This window comes from Pundamilia nyererei, unplaced genomic scaffold (genome assembly GCF_000239375.1).
Source record: "Pundamilia nyererei isolate P.nyererei 1_Seehausen unplaced genomic scaffold, PunNye1.0 scaffold00031, whole genome shotgun sequence".
NCBI classification, from domain to species: domain Eukaryota; kingdom Metazoa; phylum Chordata; class Actinopteri; order Cichliformes; family Cichlidae; genus Pundamilia; species Pundamilia nyererei.
In genome coordinates this window covers 1494347-1511996 of record NW_005187432.1, presented here as the reverse complement: position 1 = coordinate 1511996, position 17650 = coordinate 1494347, and the positions used below count along the sequence as shown (strand labels likewise).

General features: G+C 40.5%; 1 protein-coding gene across 1 annotated transcript in view; it reads right to left on the bottom strand.

Moving 5' to 3' along the window:
- st6galnac5a (ST6 (alpha-N-acetyl-neuraminyl-2,3-beta-galactosyl-1,3)-N-acetylgalactosaminide alpha-2,6-sialyltransferase 5a) overlaps window positions 1–15533 on the bottom strand; it is a 60097-nt gene extending 44564 nt beyond the window's left edge. The window contains exons 1-2 of the mRNA XM_005729005.1: window positions 15295–15533; window positions 14315–14524 (exon numbers count right to left, since the gene is read on the bottom strand). Of these exons, the coding sequence (XP_005729062.1) occupies window positions 14315–14524; window positions 15295–15309 (225 nt within the window). The 5' untranslated portion in view covers window positions 15310–15533. The remainder of the gene's footprint in view (window positions 1–14314; window positions 14525–15294) is intronic.
- Between the last annotated feature and the right edge of the window lie 2117 nt (window positions 15534–17650).

The following is a 17650-nucleotide window of genomic DNA, read 5'->3' as shown; positions in this document are numbered from 1 at the left end:
TCACAAAGTGCTTCACAAAAGTCAACAGTGCATAACAAAATTAATGAATACTATGTATTTGGGGTACTTGCTTTTACAGCTTCTCTCTTATTTCCCAAGACAGAACAACATCTTCAAGATTTTATACCAGGTGCTCTTCCTTGGGACTGGCACTATGAGTACACTAGCTTGTGAATACACATTATTTAGTTGGCTACTGTTAGAGTGCCAGGGAAGTTCACTGGTCCCTACATCTGTTAAAGTTTACTTACCTATCAATCTTCAGGAACTGGACTTAAGTGAACTTGAGAGGTAAAGTTTCAGTGTTTTATCCCTAAACTAAAGGCCTTTGTCTCCTTCCCAAGGAGATCGGGAGGCAAACTTCATACCAGAAAATGGATGTTTGTTACCAGTTTAAATTCAAATCAAATTCAAATTCAAATTTTATTTGTCACACACACACAACCATACACAGTATGACACGGGGGTGAAATGCTTGTAGCTGTACAATGCCCGACCATTAAATGACAGAAGAAAAGTTTTACAATATTTACAATTTACAGTTTACTACAGAATTTACAAATTAACTTAGGAATTTACAGTATAGAATGTGCAAATAGCAGAAGAGATTATAAAGATTATAAATTATAGGAATTATAGGAAATGTGTGGTGGTGCGTGTGGTGACGTGTGTGAGAGTCCAGTCCAGTCTTAACTAATATTAAGCCACTACTACCATTAAAAAAAAGAAAAAGAAAAGAAACACTGCAACAAAACTGATCGATAGAAAGGATTACATCAATAAGTTAATCGCTCCTTCATCTAGAAGGTTAAGCAACTGATAACACACAGTTCTGCCCAGAGCTGTGCCTGTGTGGTGCAGACCATCCACTCAGCTTAAACACTACTGAGTAGAGTCAGTTGCAAATAAACAAATTTTAGCTCAGGACCCGCTCATTTTTCATCGCCAGTGGTTATGTCATCTGTTATCATTTGAAGTTGCCAAAAATCATTGACTTCATATGGTCTCTGGTCACCATGCTGCTGCTGTCGCTTCCTGTGTAGATAGCCCTAAAGACAAGAGGAGGAGCAACAGGAACACAACACACCCACACAACAAAACCAGGTTTGCTATTCCCATAAAAGCCATTGGATCATTAAAATTAATGTTACTTGTCATAAGAAGCAGTGCAGTTTCACTAATGGTTCAGTTTTGTTTTCACTCACCTACTGGGTTAGGTGTAGGGAGGAAAAAATTAATGTAATTCGGGTTAAAGCATCATCACTTTTCCATCATCCCTGTTAAAAGGGTAGCGCATTTACACCAGAGGTGGCTGATGCGTTACAGTGTGATCCAAACAGGTCCTGCCTGAGCATCTTTGTGTGAGGAGCTGGTGGTTAGACTGGTTTACTGCTATGCATCACAGCACAGATGCCAAAGGATAACCTTGTGTGCATCTGTTTAAAAATAAAAATGAAAAGTATTAAAAGTATTTCACACCCAGCCATGAGGAGGGGGCTCACTGATCCCTGATGAAATTTTTTATTACAAAAAGACAATAACGTCTGATCATCACCAATGAAGTGAAGTTATTACTAATTTGCTGCATGTCTTCCCTTGCTCTGTCCCAGCTTTCATGTCCATTCTCCACTGTTCTGACGTATTAACGGCTCAAAAACCCACCAAGAAAAAAAGGAAATATAAATAATAAGACCAGCACTAATTGTTCTTTGCACATTTAGTGCAGCTGTGAGGTACATGTTAAAGGCTGTCTGAAATACGCTGCACTGTGCAGACACATTTGTTTTTTAGTTCCTCTTAAAGCTGTTCAGTGCCCTTTGGCGGTGCTCAGCTTCAACTCCATTTTTTTTTAAAGTCTTTTCAGGAAAAGCTTCTTTGTGATTTTCTTATTTTCAGTGGACTTTGCTGAGTTGGATGGGAGTTTGATAGGATTAAAACTGCGTTGTTTTTTTTAATGCAATTTTGCAACACCACTAGGAAAAAGACCACACCAACTACACCTTCAAAATCAGTTTAGTCACACTGACAATTATGGGAACTTCAGCTGTTTCCCTATATATTAGCATGACCCACTTGCAACCGCTGAGGCTTAGACAGGACCTTTGGATAGTTAAAGTCTGCATTTACTGACTTCTCAAGGATGATGGAGGTGAGTGGTTCATCACCGTTCTTACAGGCTTCAGTATAGCCACTTTGGAGCTGATGTTTGGACAATCGTGAAGTGGTGAAATGCCTCGGTTTGAACTTTCCCGCACAAACAAACGAACAGTCACACTTGCTTTTTTCAAGGATTGACAAGAAGTGTGAGAACAGGGAGAGCTGCAAGGACAATTCTCTCCTCCACACTCCTAAAATTACTCCCTCCTTTACTGTTCATGTTCACTGCAGACCGCCACTAACGCCTTGGCTTTCAAAGGAATGGAGACAACGTGTGATCAGAGACGTGACAAAAAGAGGATTTCCAAGTAAGATCACACTAGGAGACGACTGGAACTTGTTTACTGATATGGTTTAAGACGTATTTTTAACCCTACCTTTGTATAATGACCAGCTTTTGCTGCTTTAGTTGCTTTTATTATGATTTTGAGATTGCATCTTCTGCATTATGAAATCTCCTTTATCCACGCTGAAAGAAAAGGACACAGGCATCACACATACGTTTGTGGAAATGCCTCGTATTATCAAAAGGGATTATTTGTCATGTGATCAACTCTTACACACAGATAACATTTTCCATTTTCTACCTTCTATCGTTTTTTTAAACATGAGCACAGAATTGGGCCTCAGATAGAAATCACGTCCATTTGCTGGCTTGATCCCTTTCATTCAAGCTGTGGCATCAAATAAAATGCTCTTCTTTGTTAAAAATGCCTTTTTGTTGCTGCTTTTGTCGCTACGGAGACTTGGAGAAAAGTGTCTGACTTCAATCTAATTTTAGTAACTTACGCTTCTCAGGTGACAGCTCCTGAAAAGATTACTTATTACTTACAAACTCCTTTCCAGTGAGCATCTTGGAGCTGAATGATGTTGTGTTGACTGTCAATCTTGAGACACTTCGCAATGACTCAAAAATAGCACCAGAGTTCACATCACCTCTATGAGGTCTGCTCAGCGTGCTTCATAAATGTAAGCCGGACATCATTCCTTCTTAGCAAAAGGAAGCTTTCTGGATGTGACTTTTTAAATTAAAAAAATCATAATATAACAGTTGTACATGAGGTTGTAATCAATTAGATGAAAGCCAAACAAGTAAAAATCTAGTCCTTCAGAAAAAAAACACAAAATGAAAAGGTAGATTTTCTTCCTCTGACTCCAGCTGTTACATTTTATGGAAAAATCATGGTTCATCAGTGAGAGATGCAGAGAGTCTTCTGCTGCCACAAATGACACGATGTTCAGTTCTTTGTATAGCCTTGAGAATTCTGTGTAAGCAACATAACGTTGGACTTTGATAGCCTTGTTAGTTGTGAGCTTATAATTGCAAACGGTACAGAGTAAATATCGAGCACTTATTAGCAGTTGACAGGATTGAGAAGCCTTTTTTATTGAACACGTTTCCCTTTGATTTTTTCTTTTTGTTCCAGATCTTAGATTGCAGACTTTTAATTTCTTTGCCTTTTGTTTTATTGTTAGGAATGAGGAACGCTGATTAGTAAGCTTTTGTTCATTGTTTTGGGCATTGTTCGGCTCAGAAGCAGATAAACTCATACTGAACCTTGATTTGCCTTTTGCAGAGAGTAAACTGTATGTACAGGTTAACAGCAACAAACCCATTTTAGACCAAATCAAATTGCCAGTTAAAGATCATATTAAAAGACAGACACATAATCTTTTAGTTTGCTTTTTTTATGCAATAACATAATTAACACTTTCTGCTTTGTAACAGGGTCTGATGTGGAAACAGTGCCATGATTATGGCGTCTGTTTCATAACCACAGTGCAGGTTTTGCGGTGGAAACATGGTGATTTTTGACTGAAGACACATTTTTGGCATTTCAATTTGTTTCTTTGTTACACAGCCACATTCAAAAGGTGTGAAGATTGTGAAAGAACGCCAAAGAGATGGATGCATTTACACCTTTTCAGTGACTGGATTCAAGTCTGAATGCTTCTTGGCTGCATTTGCACTCTGCAATTTTTAGATCTGATAGTTATCCAGTTGGCCCTCTGGATGCATGAAGTGGTTAGAGATTGCTAAGCTATTTGACTGCCGATAAGCAATCTGTAACTTTCCAAACCTGGCATTCACAGCCCATTCACGGTCAGCTGTGCAGGGACAAAGACAAGACAGGCAGGATTTGTATCTCTTTTGCTCTTTCCCCCCCCTTTTTGATAGAGCCATTTCTTTCACCTTCACAGTGACTCAAACACTGTTTCAGGAGACTGAATCCCATTTTTCCAATAAGATGCGTCTTCCTCTCAGATTATGGTTATGGCAGCTCAGGACCGTTTGTCTGATACGGTCCGATAACAGACAAAGTCTCGGCAACTTGTTCTGGTTGAGCATTAGCAGGATAACGTCCACCATGAACATTCAGAATGCCTCCGGTGTCCAGACTAAATTCATACTGCAGGTTCAATTCCAATTGTTCCATCAGAGCTGTTCAGCTTGCATTAAATTACCAGCTTAAACTGGCTTTAGTCACACTTGAGCAATTTTGACCAAGTGACCCTGACAAATCAGATTCAGGACAAAATGTGCATGTTGATCTGATGTGTTTCACTCATTTAGAAAACCTGACAAATAATAAAGCGGCAAAGAAAAAAGCCCAATATTGGCCGGGTGATATGGATCATATGCACAATTTCCAGCTCAGTGAACAACATTTCATCTTAAATTGTTTTTGACATGGGCTGGACTATTTGCAGTGCCTCTTTTGCACTACAGAGATTTAGGTTCCCATGACAAGATGCTGGTATTGATATAATTTGATTTAATGCAGAGCTCCTCCATCAGAGAGGAAGAAAAAGGAGCCCGAAGCAGCTCTGTATGCACCCGGGAAAATTGCTTACTCTTCGGCACCTCTGGAAGTGTAATCAGTGAGCGGGATACCAAAGAAAGCCTTTGTCGAACAGCCATGACACCATCTCTTCAATGAGGGGGGGATGATGGGATATACATCAAAGTCGCCTCTGTAATTGGGAGTGTTTCGACTGAAGGGCAGACAACGTGGTACAGGAAATGATTTAATGTCACATCAGCAAAACACCGCAGGGCTACAGAAGCTGCCTCTGTCTTCTCGGCCGTCTGGTGCTTAAAACTTAAAGTTTCTTCTGCAACTTTTCTTTTGTCTTTTCTTGTTTCACTTATAAACTTAAAACAGAGCTCTGCTCCTTTGCTCTGTTTTTGGACAAGAAGCACACTGTTTAGGCAAACCCCGTGTCTCCATAATTAATAACCTTGGCATCCAATATGTTTCTAATCTGGAGAAGGAATGCTCATGGCATAGAGAAGGAGACTATGCCAAATACAAAAAAAAAGTTGGATCATTTCTCTCTCGCACCATGGAGGGCACGCTCATTAATCATGCCTAAAGAGCTGAGTAATGTTGCGGGCCTCGTGTGTCTGTGGAGCCAGATGACGGAAAAGCAAAGAAATTCGGTTTTATTGTAGTGCTTCTCGCCAGCCGTCGTCTTCCATTTGCTCTTAACCATGACAACGGCAGCAGCTATCATCTATCTCCTGATGTTGTGCCACAAGGTATGATCCATTTATCATAGTTTAACCTTTTCAGATCCTTTGCTGCTCTCTCTGGCGCTGAATGACGAAGGTGCTCCACATGCTAAAGCCTATCATCTACCAAAGATTAAAACGCAGAGAAGCTTTAAATCACCATTCAGCTCATGGCATAAGCCTTGGGAAATCTTCCCTCCATATCCTTTATGTTAAAATGTATAACTTGACCAGTGATTCCCTAACCACAGAATGCCAAAAGGCACGAAGTGCAAGATTACTCCATTGAGGGAATGCTTATCGAGAGGCAGTCTCCTCTCCCCTCCACCCCACCCTTCACCAGTAATTGCTTTCCAGGCCTGCACCGGAAAGAGCCTGGAGCTGTGTTATGTTTGGCGGGAGCAGAATACTCTGGAGATAAGTTGAATTCCAAGACTATGCTCCAATTGGGACTACTGTGGCATAACGAAACCACTATTCTTCTCTCTTCAGTCAGGAGAGCCGTTTTAGTATTCCAACATTGTCTTTGCATAAAAATAGCAGTTATCTGTCACTGATGTTTCCTTCATTTTGTGTTGTAATTTAAACCCTGTGAATGGTACAAAGCACAAAGACAGAACTCTCTCACACACACGCACACACGTTTGTGCTCTTTTTCCACACAGCCCTGCAGACTTCACAAACACTGTTAGTTCACATCAGATGACTACAGAGTCCTTGGCCATAACGGCCTAATTGGGGAGTTTTCTGTCTTGCTTTCCAGCTGGCTGATTGCAGAGCGAAATCCTAATGAACAGTGAAAAATAGCTTCGTTGCGCAGCGAAGATGTGGCTGTCTGAGATGAAATATTCAAACGTCTCACTTCTCCAGCTGTCACTAAAGCTGCGTTTGGGGGAAGGATGCCTTGTCATGTCTCCTTGGCACAGATGGCTTCGCATGCTCATGCCTTCAAGCGAAGTGTACCTAGTCAGAGTATTTCCAGCCCTGATATGTCTAAAAAAACCCACTCTGACCACAGTTTGTGCTGAACAATCTGCTTTGTAAATTTCGTGTTCTGTCTCAGTGGGATTGCTTGCTGCTGCCGCACAACAGTTTCTGTTTTTTTGGCCATACTGGAGCTGCGGCTCTGAGGGCGGCACAAATAAAAGAAAAATACTAATATTACAAGATTTGGTGAGCTATTATGATTCCCTGAGGAGCAATCACATATTGCCACATAAGCGGTGACATTTATGTCGTTAGTGAAAGTCAGTGATAGCTTTTGGATAAATTTTAATGAACGTGGATCCTCATTAATTTGCCCAATTATTTGAATTTCATCACAGACCACCATAAGGCAACACACTGGTTTATGACTTATAAAACTGATGAACTTCCAATTAAGTAAGAACCTCTGGGGCTTAAAAAAAGCCACCACAAAAGTACTAAAAATCTACAATTTTTCCAGTTACCTCTTAAGGCTGGCTCCCAACAATGTTCAAAATGCTAAAAGGTGGAAATCCAAAATGCAAATTTCAAAAATAAATTCTCACATCAAGGTGGGTACATACATCTTTTATGTACAGTCTGTGGTCAGGACACCAACACTGCTGAGTGTGTAAATAGGAGAGGCAGAAAGCATGCGATGAAATGACATTAAATTATAGGTTTAAAATGTCATCAAAACACTACTTTTCTTTGTCTTAAGCAGAACACTGATTTGCACTTCAACTTGTTGTCAGGATGGTGAAGGTGGCGATGAATAACATCAATTAAAAAAAAAAAAGCGGTATAGTAAGTCAGAGCTGAGACGTGAGCAGGTGGAGGTTACATTAACTGCAACAAGCACAACCTCCAACCTAACATCAGCTATTGACATGTCCAGATCATCAGCTTGGAGACCCCGGGGCGCAAATGCGTGATGCTCCCCAGCAAGCTTGATTGACAGAATAGTTTTAAATCATTATAGAGGAGACCGGGCCTCATGAATGCCACTTTGCTAAGCATTTTCTCAACTTTAATATTGACTCCATTGAATTTCACACTGAATGAAAAATTACCTTTTTCATTTGCTAAAATTCCTGTTGAAGAAGTCAAGGTTGAACTTTTTTTTAAATAAAGATCATTTGGGGGAATTTACTTTGATTTCAGAGAAATGCTGGCAGGCAACAAATATGGGGAAATGAGAGATTCTGCTTCTCTAACAAGTTCACTCAATAGGTCATCTGTGTAAGCTGCTATTACATAATATAATAGCCCTTGAGCAAGTGGATATAAAATGCTTGCTGGTGCCATCATCTTTTGATGGATTGAAGCTCGGCACCGGAGAAACCTTGAGAGTGGAACATTTTAATGTATTTAATCCTGAAAATGGTTTTAACCCAAACCATGATCTTCATCCATATATTAAACATGTAGTTTAATGCAGTGATTCCCAAACTTTTTTTTGCTAGGCCCCCCTTTGTTTTAAAAGAAAAATGTTTGGGCCTAAAAATCAAGAATGTGGGGTACTGTTTGTCCCTGATTTGGAGAGCCCAGTGTGTGCTCCCGACGCAGGGAAAACCAATTCTGCAGGGGAAACCTACCTTGGCACTTGTGCAGGTGAAGCCAAAGGGAAGATATGTTTCACCATATTTTCTAGGAAGGAAGTTGTTTTGGAAACATATTTGGCGATGCTTCATATCCTGCTATGCGTTTGTGTGGAAGCCCTGTCAAAAACCTGTCAATTATGCTAGCAGTGTCCAAACGTTCTTTTTTTTTTCTCTTTTCATACCGCTACCGCTCCACTGTGGGTTTTTCTATCCAGGCATGGTTGCACTGGCAGTGTGTTTCATTGAAATTTGAAAACATTAAGCTATTGCCAATCATTTTATTACGGTGGATCAAAATCTGATGGCACTTTTCTGCAGTCATATTTCCATCAATTTTGATAAGATCTCCAACACCACTGGTTGAACGGCAGCCCTATAATGTGACACGTTTTACAGATGAGTATAGACACTGAGTGTTGTACCTCAATTCTGACCTCCTCTGTACATACTGACAAAGATTTGAACCAAAAACATCCAATTTGGTGAGACTTGATTTTCAGTCCAGTTCTTGTGTAATTTGGCATACCTTAGCCTTTTCACCCCGTTTCCCTTCCTTATTAATGGTCCTTCCACTGATACAATTTCTGAAGAGGCTTCAGGGTCAGATGCATCTCTCAGGTTCGCCTACTGTAGATAGTTTTTTAGGCTTGCCACTTCTTCCTTTGTCCTCTACTTGTGCAGTTTACGGACGCACTTCACATAGTCCTTTACAGAGCAGCATTTTGGTGCACAAATACTATTATATGCCCATCAGACTGTTATCTTTGTCATTTTTAGTAAATTCATTAAAAGAAATTGTGACAGGCTGCTAGTAACAAGTTCCTGAAGATGTATCGCTTCTTCATTGTCGGAGTTATGTGTTTTTTTAAAGGTTGAATGGTCATTATTAGGTGGCCATAAAAATCAACAAAAACATTCATGTAAAAATGGTCAAGTACAAGGCCGGGACTAAAAATGAGGGGAAAAGCAGCCAATGTCCAAAGATACATTAAGAGACTTCCAGAAAGCCTAATGAACTATTGCTGAAGACCACTTAAATACAAGGTAATACAAGCAAAATACAAAGAAATGAGAGGTGTCACTTAACTGTAGATGAAAGAAACAAATAGTTTATATTGGAGAACATGGGCTACTCAGCAACCAGGCTGCTTCTCTTGGTTTTGACCTTTAATCACAGGAAAAATCCACCTGTTTCCTTTCTCTCCAGCCACATATAAGGACCTTAGCCTCCCTTTCTTAACTCCACCTGACATGCAGGATATCACTTTTTACAAAATTTGCATGTTTTTTGGTGTCAGGAAGGCAATCAGAGGAAGACAGACGCTTTCTTGTCCTCCCATCTCCACTGAGAGACAGACAAGAGTGGTTTCCAGTCCTCCTCCTCCTCCTCCACCTTCTCACTGAGAAAATAAAAAGCAGGATAGTGCAAGAAGAAAGGAAACCCTTAGGGATTTCACTCCATCTTTCACTTCTGTGTCAGTTTCTGCCTCCTCCTTCACTCTCTTGTCTCATTCTCTCAGGCTGAACCTTTCCTGGCTCCTATATTCTCTTTTATCATTCTCTTCGTCCTTCCCCTTCCCCAGTTTTGTCCTTTTCTCTCATTCTCTTTGCCCTTACTCTACAAGAGTTTCTTTCCCTTTTCATCTCCACCCTAAGTTTCTTTCTCTGCTTTCTTATCTGGTCACTCTCATTCACAGCACAAGTCCAGGCCCACCAATGCTGCTGTGTAGCTCAAAATAAATTACCTTTCACTCTGAACTGAATCAAACATGTGGTGTTGAAACTTCTGGCTATGAAAGAATTAATGGATTTCAAATGCATACATGCATTTATTTATTCATCTATTTATTTCAAAGATGGTTCAAACAGTCATAGAGAAAATCATTTTAAGGACTCTGGCAAATGCTTTAGCATCTTGGCCAAGTGTCTGCAGAAGATATATAAGATTCCAAATGGTTTCTGGGCTGTCATGAGTTTAATACTCTGGTGGAAGATAAAGTGAAGCGGTCAAAGGCTGACTGACACTGCGCCCGTGTGCCAGCCAGCTGATATCTTGGAGAGATCAATATGGCGGCGAGGTCAGCAAGCAAAGATGAGGAAGACAAATGTTCGACTCAGTATGTTTTTTCCTCCCCAAACAATGATCATTCAACACTGCAGGAGAACACATTTGAGACAAGGCCAACAACTTTTACACTTTAATACACACAGAAAAACCTCAGCCACGTTTTCGGGTACATAAAAAGTTCACGGAAAGTTTTTGAAGACTTTACCGTGCTGCACGCTATAGTAGCCTGCGCATTCAGATCATAGAATATTGATTGGAGTTTGCAGTGAGAGAACAAGACGGGTGACATAATAGCAGGTTTCAAGCAGCATAAATGATGTTCAGTGGTGCTCTGGCCCTAATTGATATCCCTTGTTGCCAAAATGTCAAAAAAATCTATTGCCAAGAGAAAAAATAAATTAGTAGTTTACTTATGATGCTCGGCTGCTCCAGTTCACTCGAGGAAAATCAATTCTCATCCCTAGCTGGGCTTACTGACGCATTACAGACAAATCCTCATCAAATCAAAACATGCATGGTCACTGAATATTGGCATTTGAGGCAGTGAGAAAAAAAAGATGGTGCTGCGTGCCCTGGGTTTCCGAAAATATGACAGCAATGACTCATTTCGTATTTACTTTTGCTCTGCTTGACTTTGGAGAGATCTATGTGACCTAGCTGCACAATAATTCCAAGTCAGAGTCAAAGAGCTAAACAGCCAGTGGCACATCGACTGCACCTCTGGGTAAATACTAACCCTAACTGCATTTGAATGTTTTCTATTAAACGAGGTCCATAACCCACACTGGTTAAATCAAATTCACAACATTAAAAGTTTTCCCATATTTGAAAGAAGCATATTTAGCACAAATCTCACAGATATAATACAATTAAAGGTTGGACTCCAAAGCAGAATAGGAGTGTCGGGCACAAATGTACCTACTTCTTACATGCAAATTGTGGTCTGGACTCCAGAGTGGACATGGACAACTATCACATTTGCAGTATTGGTAAATACTGCATTAGCTTTCTGCATAGAGGTGTATTGTAAGGCTGCAACCACACATCCCTCTCTTTACAAAATCGTCTTCTCACCTTAACTCTAAACCAAGTTTTTTAACCACTGTTAAAGAAGTAATGACTCAAGAAGGCCCTCTGTATATAAACCACCCTGGAAGCCAATTACAAGCTTCAAACTCTTTAACTGGGATCTTTGTTGCATGTCACAAATTTCCTGCCAGTGCTTTACTGTCACTGTAAGGTAAGAAAAGATCCAAAATACTAAACATGAACTACAAGAAAAGAAACAGCCTTTTACTAAATGTGTCCACAAATTTAAGGTGTAAAACTCATGTTGAGATACCACAGACACAGAAAAAGTGTGAATAACAGTGACTGCATATTAAACAAATAAAATTTGCATGTGTTATTAACAGATTCAGCCATAATGTTAATTTCCTGTTTTGTTTTGAAGCCATTTGGATAATATGGTGAAAGTGTGGATTTGGCCAAATATCTGACTGCTGTTCTGCTCAGTTTTAACAGCATAACCAGAAAACCAAATAACACCTTTAATTTTAGACAACTGAGAAAAATTTCATCACATCTAATAAAAAAAAAAAATTTAAAATATGATAATATATATAACTTTGGGATACTAATTTGACACAACCTAAAACATAATGACTTAAAACCCTTTTGTTTTTAAAAGCAGCTGATACATCCTTCCCTTGAGAAATATATAGAGAGAAATGGAAGCCTAAATCAGCATGTCAGTCATGCTGTCTTCATTCCTGCCACACATGGGCTGACTAGAAACACAGATCGGAAATCACCATGATGACATGTAAAGTAAATACACCCAAAAGGTGACAAACGTGCATTTTCTGTAGAGCAGAGCTACTCGGAGGAAAAACTCACGAAGAAATACAAGCAGCATGTCTCCTGAGAAAACTGCCAGCTGAACTTTTCAGGCAGCATTAAAGGTTTCCACACTTGTTGGTTTCTGCACCGGTGAGATTTCTTTTAGTGAATAATAGTTCTACAATCTGTTGCCGACCTCGATTACTTTGTCACAAGATTAAATGACTCTTCAGATCCTCTGGTGTTTAATTTAAAAGAAGTTCATTTACCAACCCGGCTACTTTTTCTGATGTTCAGGAACAGTGGGTTGACTCCCAGATGTGGCTGGAACATACTCACGTTGCATATTTGTCTCATTTGTACAGCCACAGCCTCATCTAAGAGCAGGTCCAATTACTCATATGTAAATCAGCCTATGACATAATCTGATGACTTGATGCTCGTTTTCTAGCAGGTAGCAGATACTGTTTTTTAAGACAGAGATGGCAGCACAAATTGGCCTGTCACTCATGGTGTCTTCAGTCCTGCCACTGACGGATTACTGTATGCACCGTCTGGACACAAGCCCAGCAGAGCTCAGGGGCCAGAGAAGTGACTGTTCTTGTTTAAAACTCAATTAAACAACCACTCAGATGCAAAATGACTGCAGATGTAAAATTGCTAGAAAGAGGTGGAATGACAAGGAAAGGATACAAAATGACTACAGATGCACAAAGTGACAACAAAAAGATTTAACGTGTCTGCTGAGAGACTAAAAATGACATCAAATATATTTAAAATGGCAATAGACCAATGCAAAAATAACTACTGAAACAAAATAACAACAGAGGTACAAAATGACTACAAAAATAGGTAAAATTACTTCAGATAGATGCAAAATGTCTATAGAGAGAGTGAGAATCAGTAAAGCAAGATGCAAACTGATTGCAGAGACACATAAAACAATGAGGGGAATTACAATGAAAAAGAATAGATACTAAATGTCTAGACAGAGCTAAATGGGCAATTATGCAAAAAATATCAAAGAGGCATAGAACAATTAAACAGGTAAAATTCTATTTCAGGGATGCAAAAATGATAGAAGAGACACAAAATGACTCAAAAGTGAAAGAAAATAGCTAAAAATCAATGTAAAGCAGTGCAAAAGAGACTAAAAGATAAAATTCAGTTGAAAAAGAGGACTACTACAGAGAGATGTGAAATGATAATGAGTGGAGCCTAAATTGCACTAGAGCAATAAAAAAAAAAGACTACTAGTGAAGGGATGCAAAAAGCCTATATGGACACAAAATGAGCACAGATCGATGCAAAACGCGAGGGGAAGCAAAGAAAAAAAGGAAATCACGGCTAAAAAAAAAGAAGTAATAAGTAATAAGAGTAATAAGGCATATGACAGTAGAGGGATACAAAATGAGAACAGCAACTCAAAGTGATTAAAGAAGACTTAAAGAAACAGCAACTACAAATAGCCACAAATCATATTGGTGTTTTGCTCCTGCACATCTGAATGAATGATTGTGGCCAGAACGTTTCTCCAAATTTGTCATTCTTAAATCCAGCAGTTTCAGACAGTCGGGAGAGCCCACCAGCCAAACCGCCTGCATGGTGGTACGCTGTGCCTGCACGCTTACTGAAAACGCCTTCACAAGGTGAATGGGTCTGCTTTACTTGCAGAGGCTTCGCTCCCCGGTACTCTCATTGATTGTTTTCTCCTGGCTTGGTAAACAGATGGCAGTCAATACAACCCCACAATGACGTCAGAGTTCACCTAGCTGCGGGTCTCCTGGGCTTATCAATTAGAGCTTAAGAATGCAGTCGAGGATTTCATTTGTAGCCTAAGCTGTTATTAGTAACGACAGGTGGGTATTGAATGTGGCGCAACGCAGCGCCGGCGAAAATTGTGATAAATGACAGAGAGGATGCTCTCTCTCTCTCTTTCTCTCTCTCTCTAAAGACAGCTACTGGTCGTCAGGACAAGAGGAAATTTGCGTGAGTGCGGCTCAGGCTGGGAAAGATTCAGTGCCGAAAAAAGGGGTTTGGAGAAAAGTAAAACTTTCAAAAGCTTTGATGCCTACTCTGCTGGGCATTCACCACGTGTTAAAGCGAACCACGCGCCCGTTCTCTGCGTTATGAGACACGCACTCAGCCACATCTGTTTACCTTATGGTCGATGATGCTGTTGTATCCCTGGAGGATCGGGGGGTGAGGCTTGGCGACCCCGACGGAGGCTTCGGTGGGCCGCCGCAGCTGTTCATGCTGCCTGATGCGCGTGTCGTTGGCGTCTCTGGAAGCGCCGTTGAAGCTGCCGTTGTACACGAGGAACAAGCTGGCGCACAGGAGAAGCACGAGAAGCACGGCTACCCCATGGCGCTGACACAAAGACACAAGCAGATGCGGGCAAATTAGCCGAGTTCCACCGGACTGAGTTTAACCTGCACCTACGGACTTCATGCAGGATGAGCGGCAGCAGCAGGCGCTGGTTTGTCAGTAAAAGCCCAACTTCCTGTAATGCATGTCACGTGCGACCAAAAACTTAAAAACAGCTTTTATCGAACTATGATAAGGGCACAGCTAATGTTTATGACGCTGTCAGGCTGTTAATTATCTTCTTTACTTAGTTTGCATGCATTAATATTAATCATCAGGTGCGTTGAGGAGCACATGTGTACTGTAATTTACAGTAGGTGCCACACCTCAGAGGACACCAACAGCTTTTAAGTAAAAGTTCTAATAAAAAGAAAAATAAATCACCTATGTGAATTCATGCCAATCGTACATGAACAGGATGAGCAGCTCACGGCACTTTCAATTTGTTTTCTTTTCTTTATTTCTTTAAAAAAATAGTTTAGAATTAATGCTTATCAGTTAATATTAAAGCAACACGGATATTGTTCACTTTCTACAGTGTATCCGTATTAAACGGAGACAAATCAAGCATCCAGCGCGCTGTGCTGTAGTGGAGCTTTAGTGCCAAACAGAGCGCACAGCTGGACGCCCATTGTTCTGATCCTAATCTTTTGATCCGACACTGTACACCACAGCGGCGTTATGTCGATTATAGCGCACTTGACGGAACAATGCTGGATTTAAAAGCGAGCACAAACAGTTTGACTGCGGGGTTACATGGCAAAACCCTTTACCATAGGTGTCTTCATTTTGCGGCGCGCTGTCTTATCGCTGCGGTTCAGTGCGTAAGGCTCCACTTTCACTCATGGTCCAGCGTCATCTGCTCGCCTCCCGAATGCACTCCAGTCCGTCCGCGCTGTACCAGCCCGCCTGCCTCTGCCCGTGTGTCTTCAGACTGGAGCCCAAGCGCAATTCATACAGAGGAGACCGCGACAGATGTTCACTGTTGTACCTCTGCTGGGTCTTAACGCCCCCCGAGTTCTTTAGGAGCCGGTGAGTGGAGGCGCAGCGTTTTTAATTAAACAGACTACCTGCAAAAGAGTGATAAGACCTATTTGCTAAACGTTATTTCCTGCTGAGGCATATTTGATGTAAATCTGCGCAATTAAACTAGAGTACAGTGAGCCCACTCTATGTTATCTTTTGACGTCTGCTGCATTATCCATGGGATGGATTATAAAGACAAGAGAAGTTATGGCTTTACAGTGCAGACGTTATCTGGCACAACACCCTGAATGTCTGTCACTCAGTGGTGAAACCACATGTTCATTCGTGCGCTGTGTTTATGTTCAAACTACACTGTACTCGAGTATTTCAGTTTTTAGATCTCCTCATACTTCCACTGTAGACTAGAGATTCTTTATAGATTGTACTCCAGTCTGCAAAGAATCCCATTCATCACGTTCTTCCTTAAGAAATTAGACTCTCAAGGCGGTGTTACTTATTAAACTACTCCATCACATCCAACCATAAGCTGCACACATTACTGCACCAGCAATAGGATCTGAAAAAACTCAAAAAGAGCCCATTTCTATAATCGTGAAGGACACGTTTTACTTTTACCCACCATTGTTGCTGAACTGCTTTAACCTGTAAAGCTGTATTTAAGTAAAGTACTTAATCCTTCCTCTTCTCCATTCAGTTAAACAGTTAAAATCTTTATTTCCTTTTCATTGTTTTTGAGTTTTCCACACTTTTTAAAAATATAATTGATTTTACTTAATTTTCTCTTATTTTTAAAATTTGTTGAAATCTAGGTGTAAAATGCCACCACACTGAAACCAATAAATAACCTAAAACTAAATACTTTTACATCAATATCATATCAAATTGAATCTTTAGTACAGTAATCCAGTGAACTGACAACGAGCATTAATGTATGGAGCGTGTCTGCAGGAATGATACACTGTTAAAAACATAAAGAAACAGTTGATCATCCCAGTAGAAAACTAACTCTGTTAAACTTTAGGGAAATTGGTCTGTCCTATTAGAAACCAACAAGCATCATCAATCAATTTTACCTGCTTTGATTGAAATTAAAGTGACAACTGGACAGGTATTAGATCAAGTCTTTTGTTTGAGGAGGAACACTAGGAGCACTGCTGGATGCCTACAAAATAACCTGCAGTGGGATACTCAAAGGCTTTAATGAGGACATGACCCCCTTAAGCAGGACCAGTGCTTACAGCCCAGCACCTTGCAGTGTGCCTGGAATTCACCAGAAAACACCAGAATGGGTGGCCTGGAGACACCATGGAAAACATTATATTACCTGCAACATCTATGAGAAGAATAGGGTAGCAGTAGTGAACCTGCCAGTCCTGTTGTTCTCTGGTGAATGCCAATTGAGCTGCACAGCACTGGTGTATAAGCACAGGTACCACTGAAGGTGAAGGATATTGGGCCCTGATACCAGCCTTATGGAGTTGGTTTCTAACAGTTTGGTCAGAAACATACACATAAGAAATCCACTGGAGGTAATGTTGTGAGACTTTGGCTGTATTCCTCTCATTTCCCTGCACACAAAGGAGCAGACACCGGTCCTGCTGGTGGGCTCATGCATTTCCACACTCCTGCCTATTTCCCAGTATCACCTCCATGCTCTACAGACTGTGCGGGGAGAACCATATTATTCATAGCAATTATAGATCAATTTTTTTTTTTTAGGTCTCTGGACTCTAGGATGCCTTTGAAAACAATCAGAGGGCAAATGGTACTGTTCCTTTTGGGCACATCATAAGACCAGTAAATAAATTGTTAACAGCTAGTTATATTTTCAGGATATACCAATAAAGTAGAGAAACAGAGAGATTCATGGACCTGCTTTGATATTTTCACACTAATATACACATAGGCAGCCATACATGCACTGCATGTCCATGCATACACACATACATATATATATATCATATTGAAAAAATATAAGTAAAATAGTAACAGTGGAAAAAAATAACTTGTGCAAACCAGATGGAAGAAACCTCTCTCCCCCCCCCATTCTTTGAAACAGGAATGGAGTGGGCTCATCAGCTTCATCCATACCGCTGGTGCAGTACACTCAGAGAAGGTCAGACTTCTTTATTCAGAACCTGA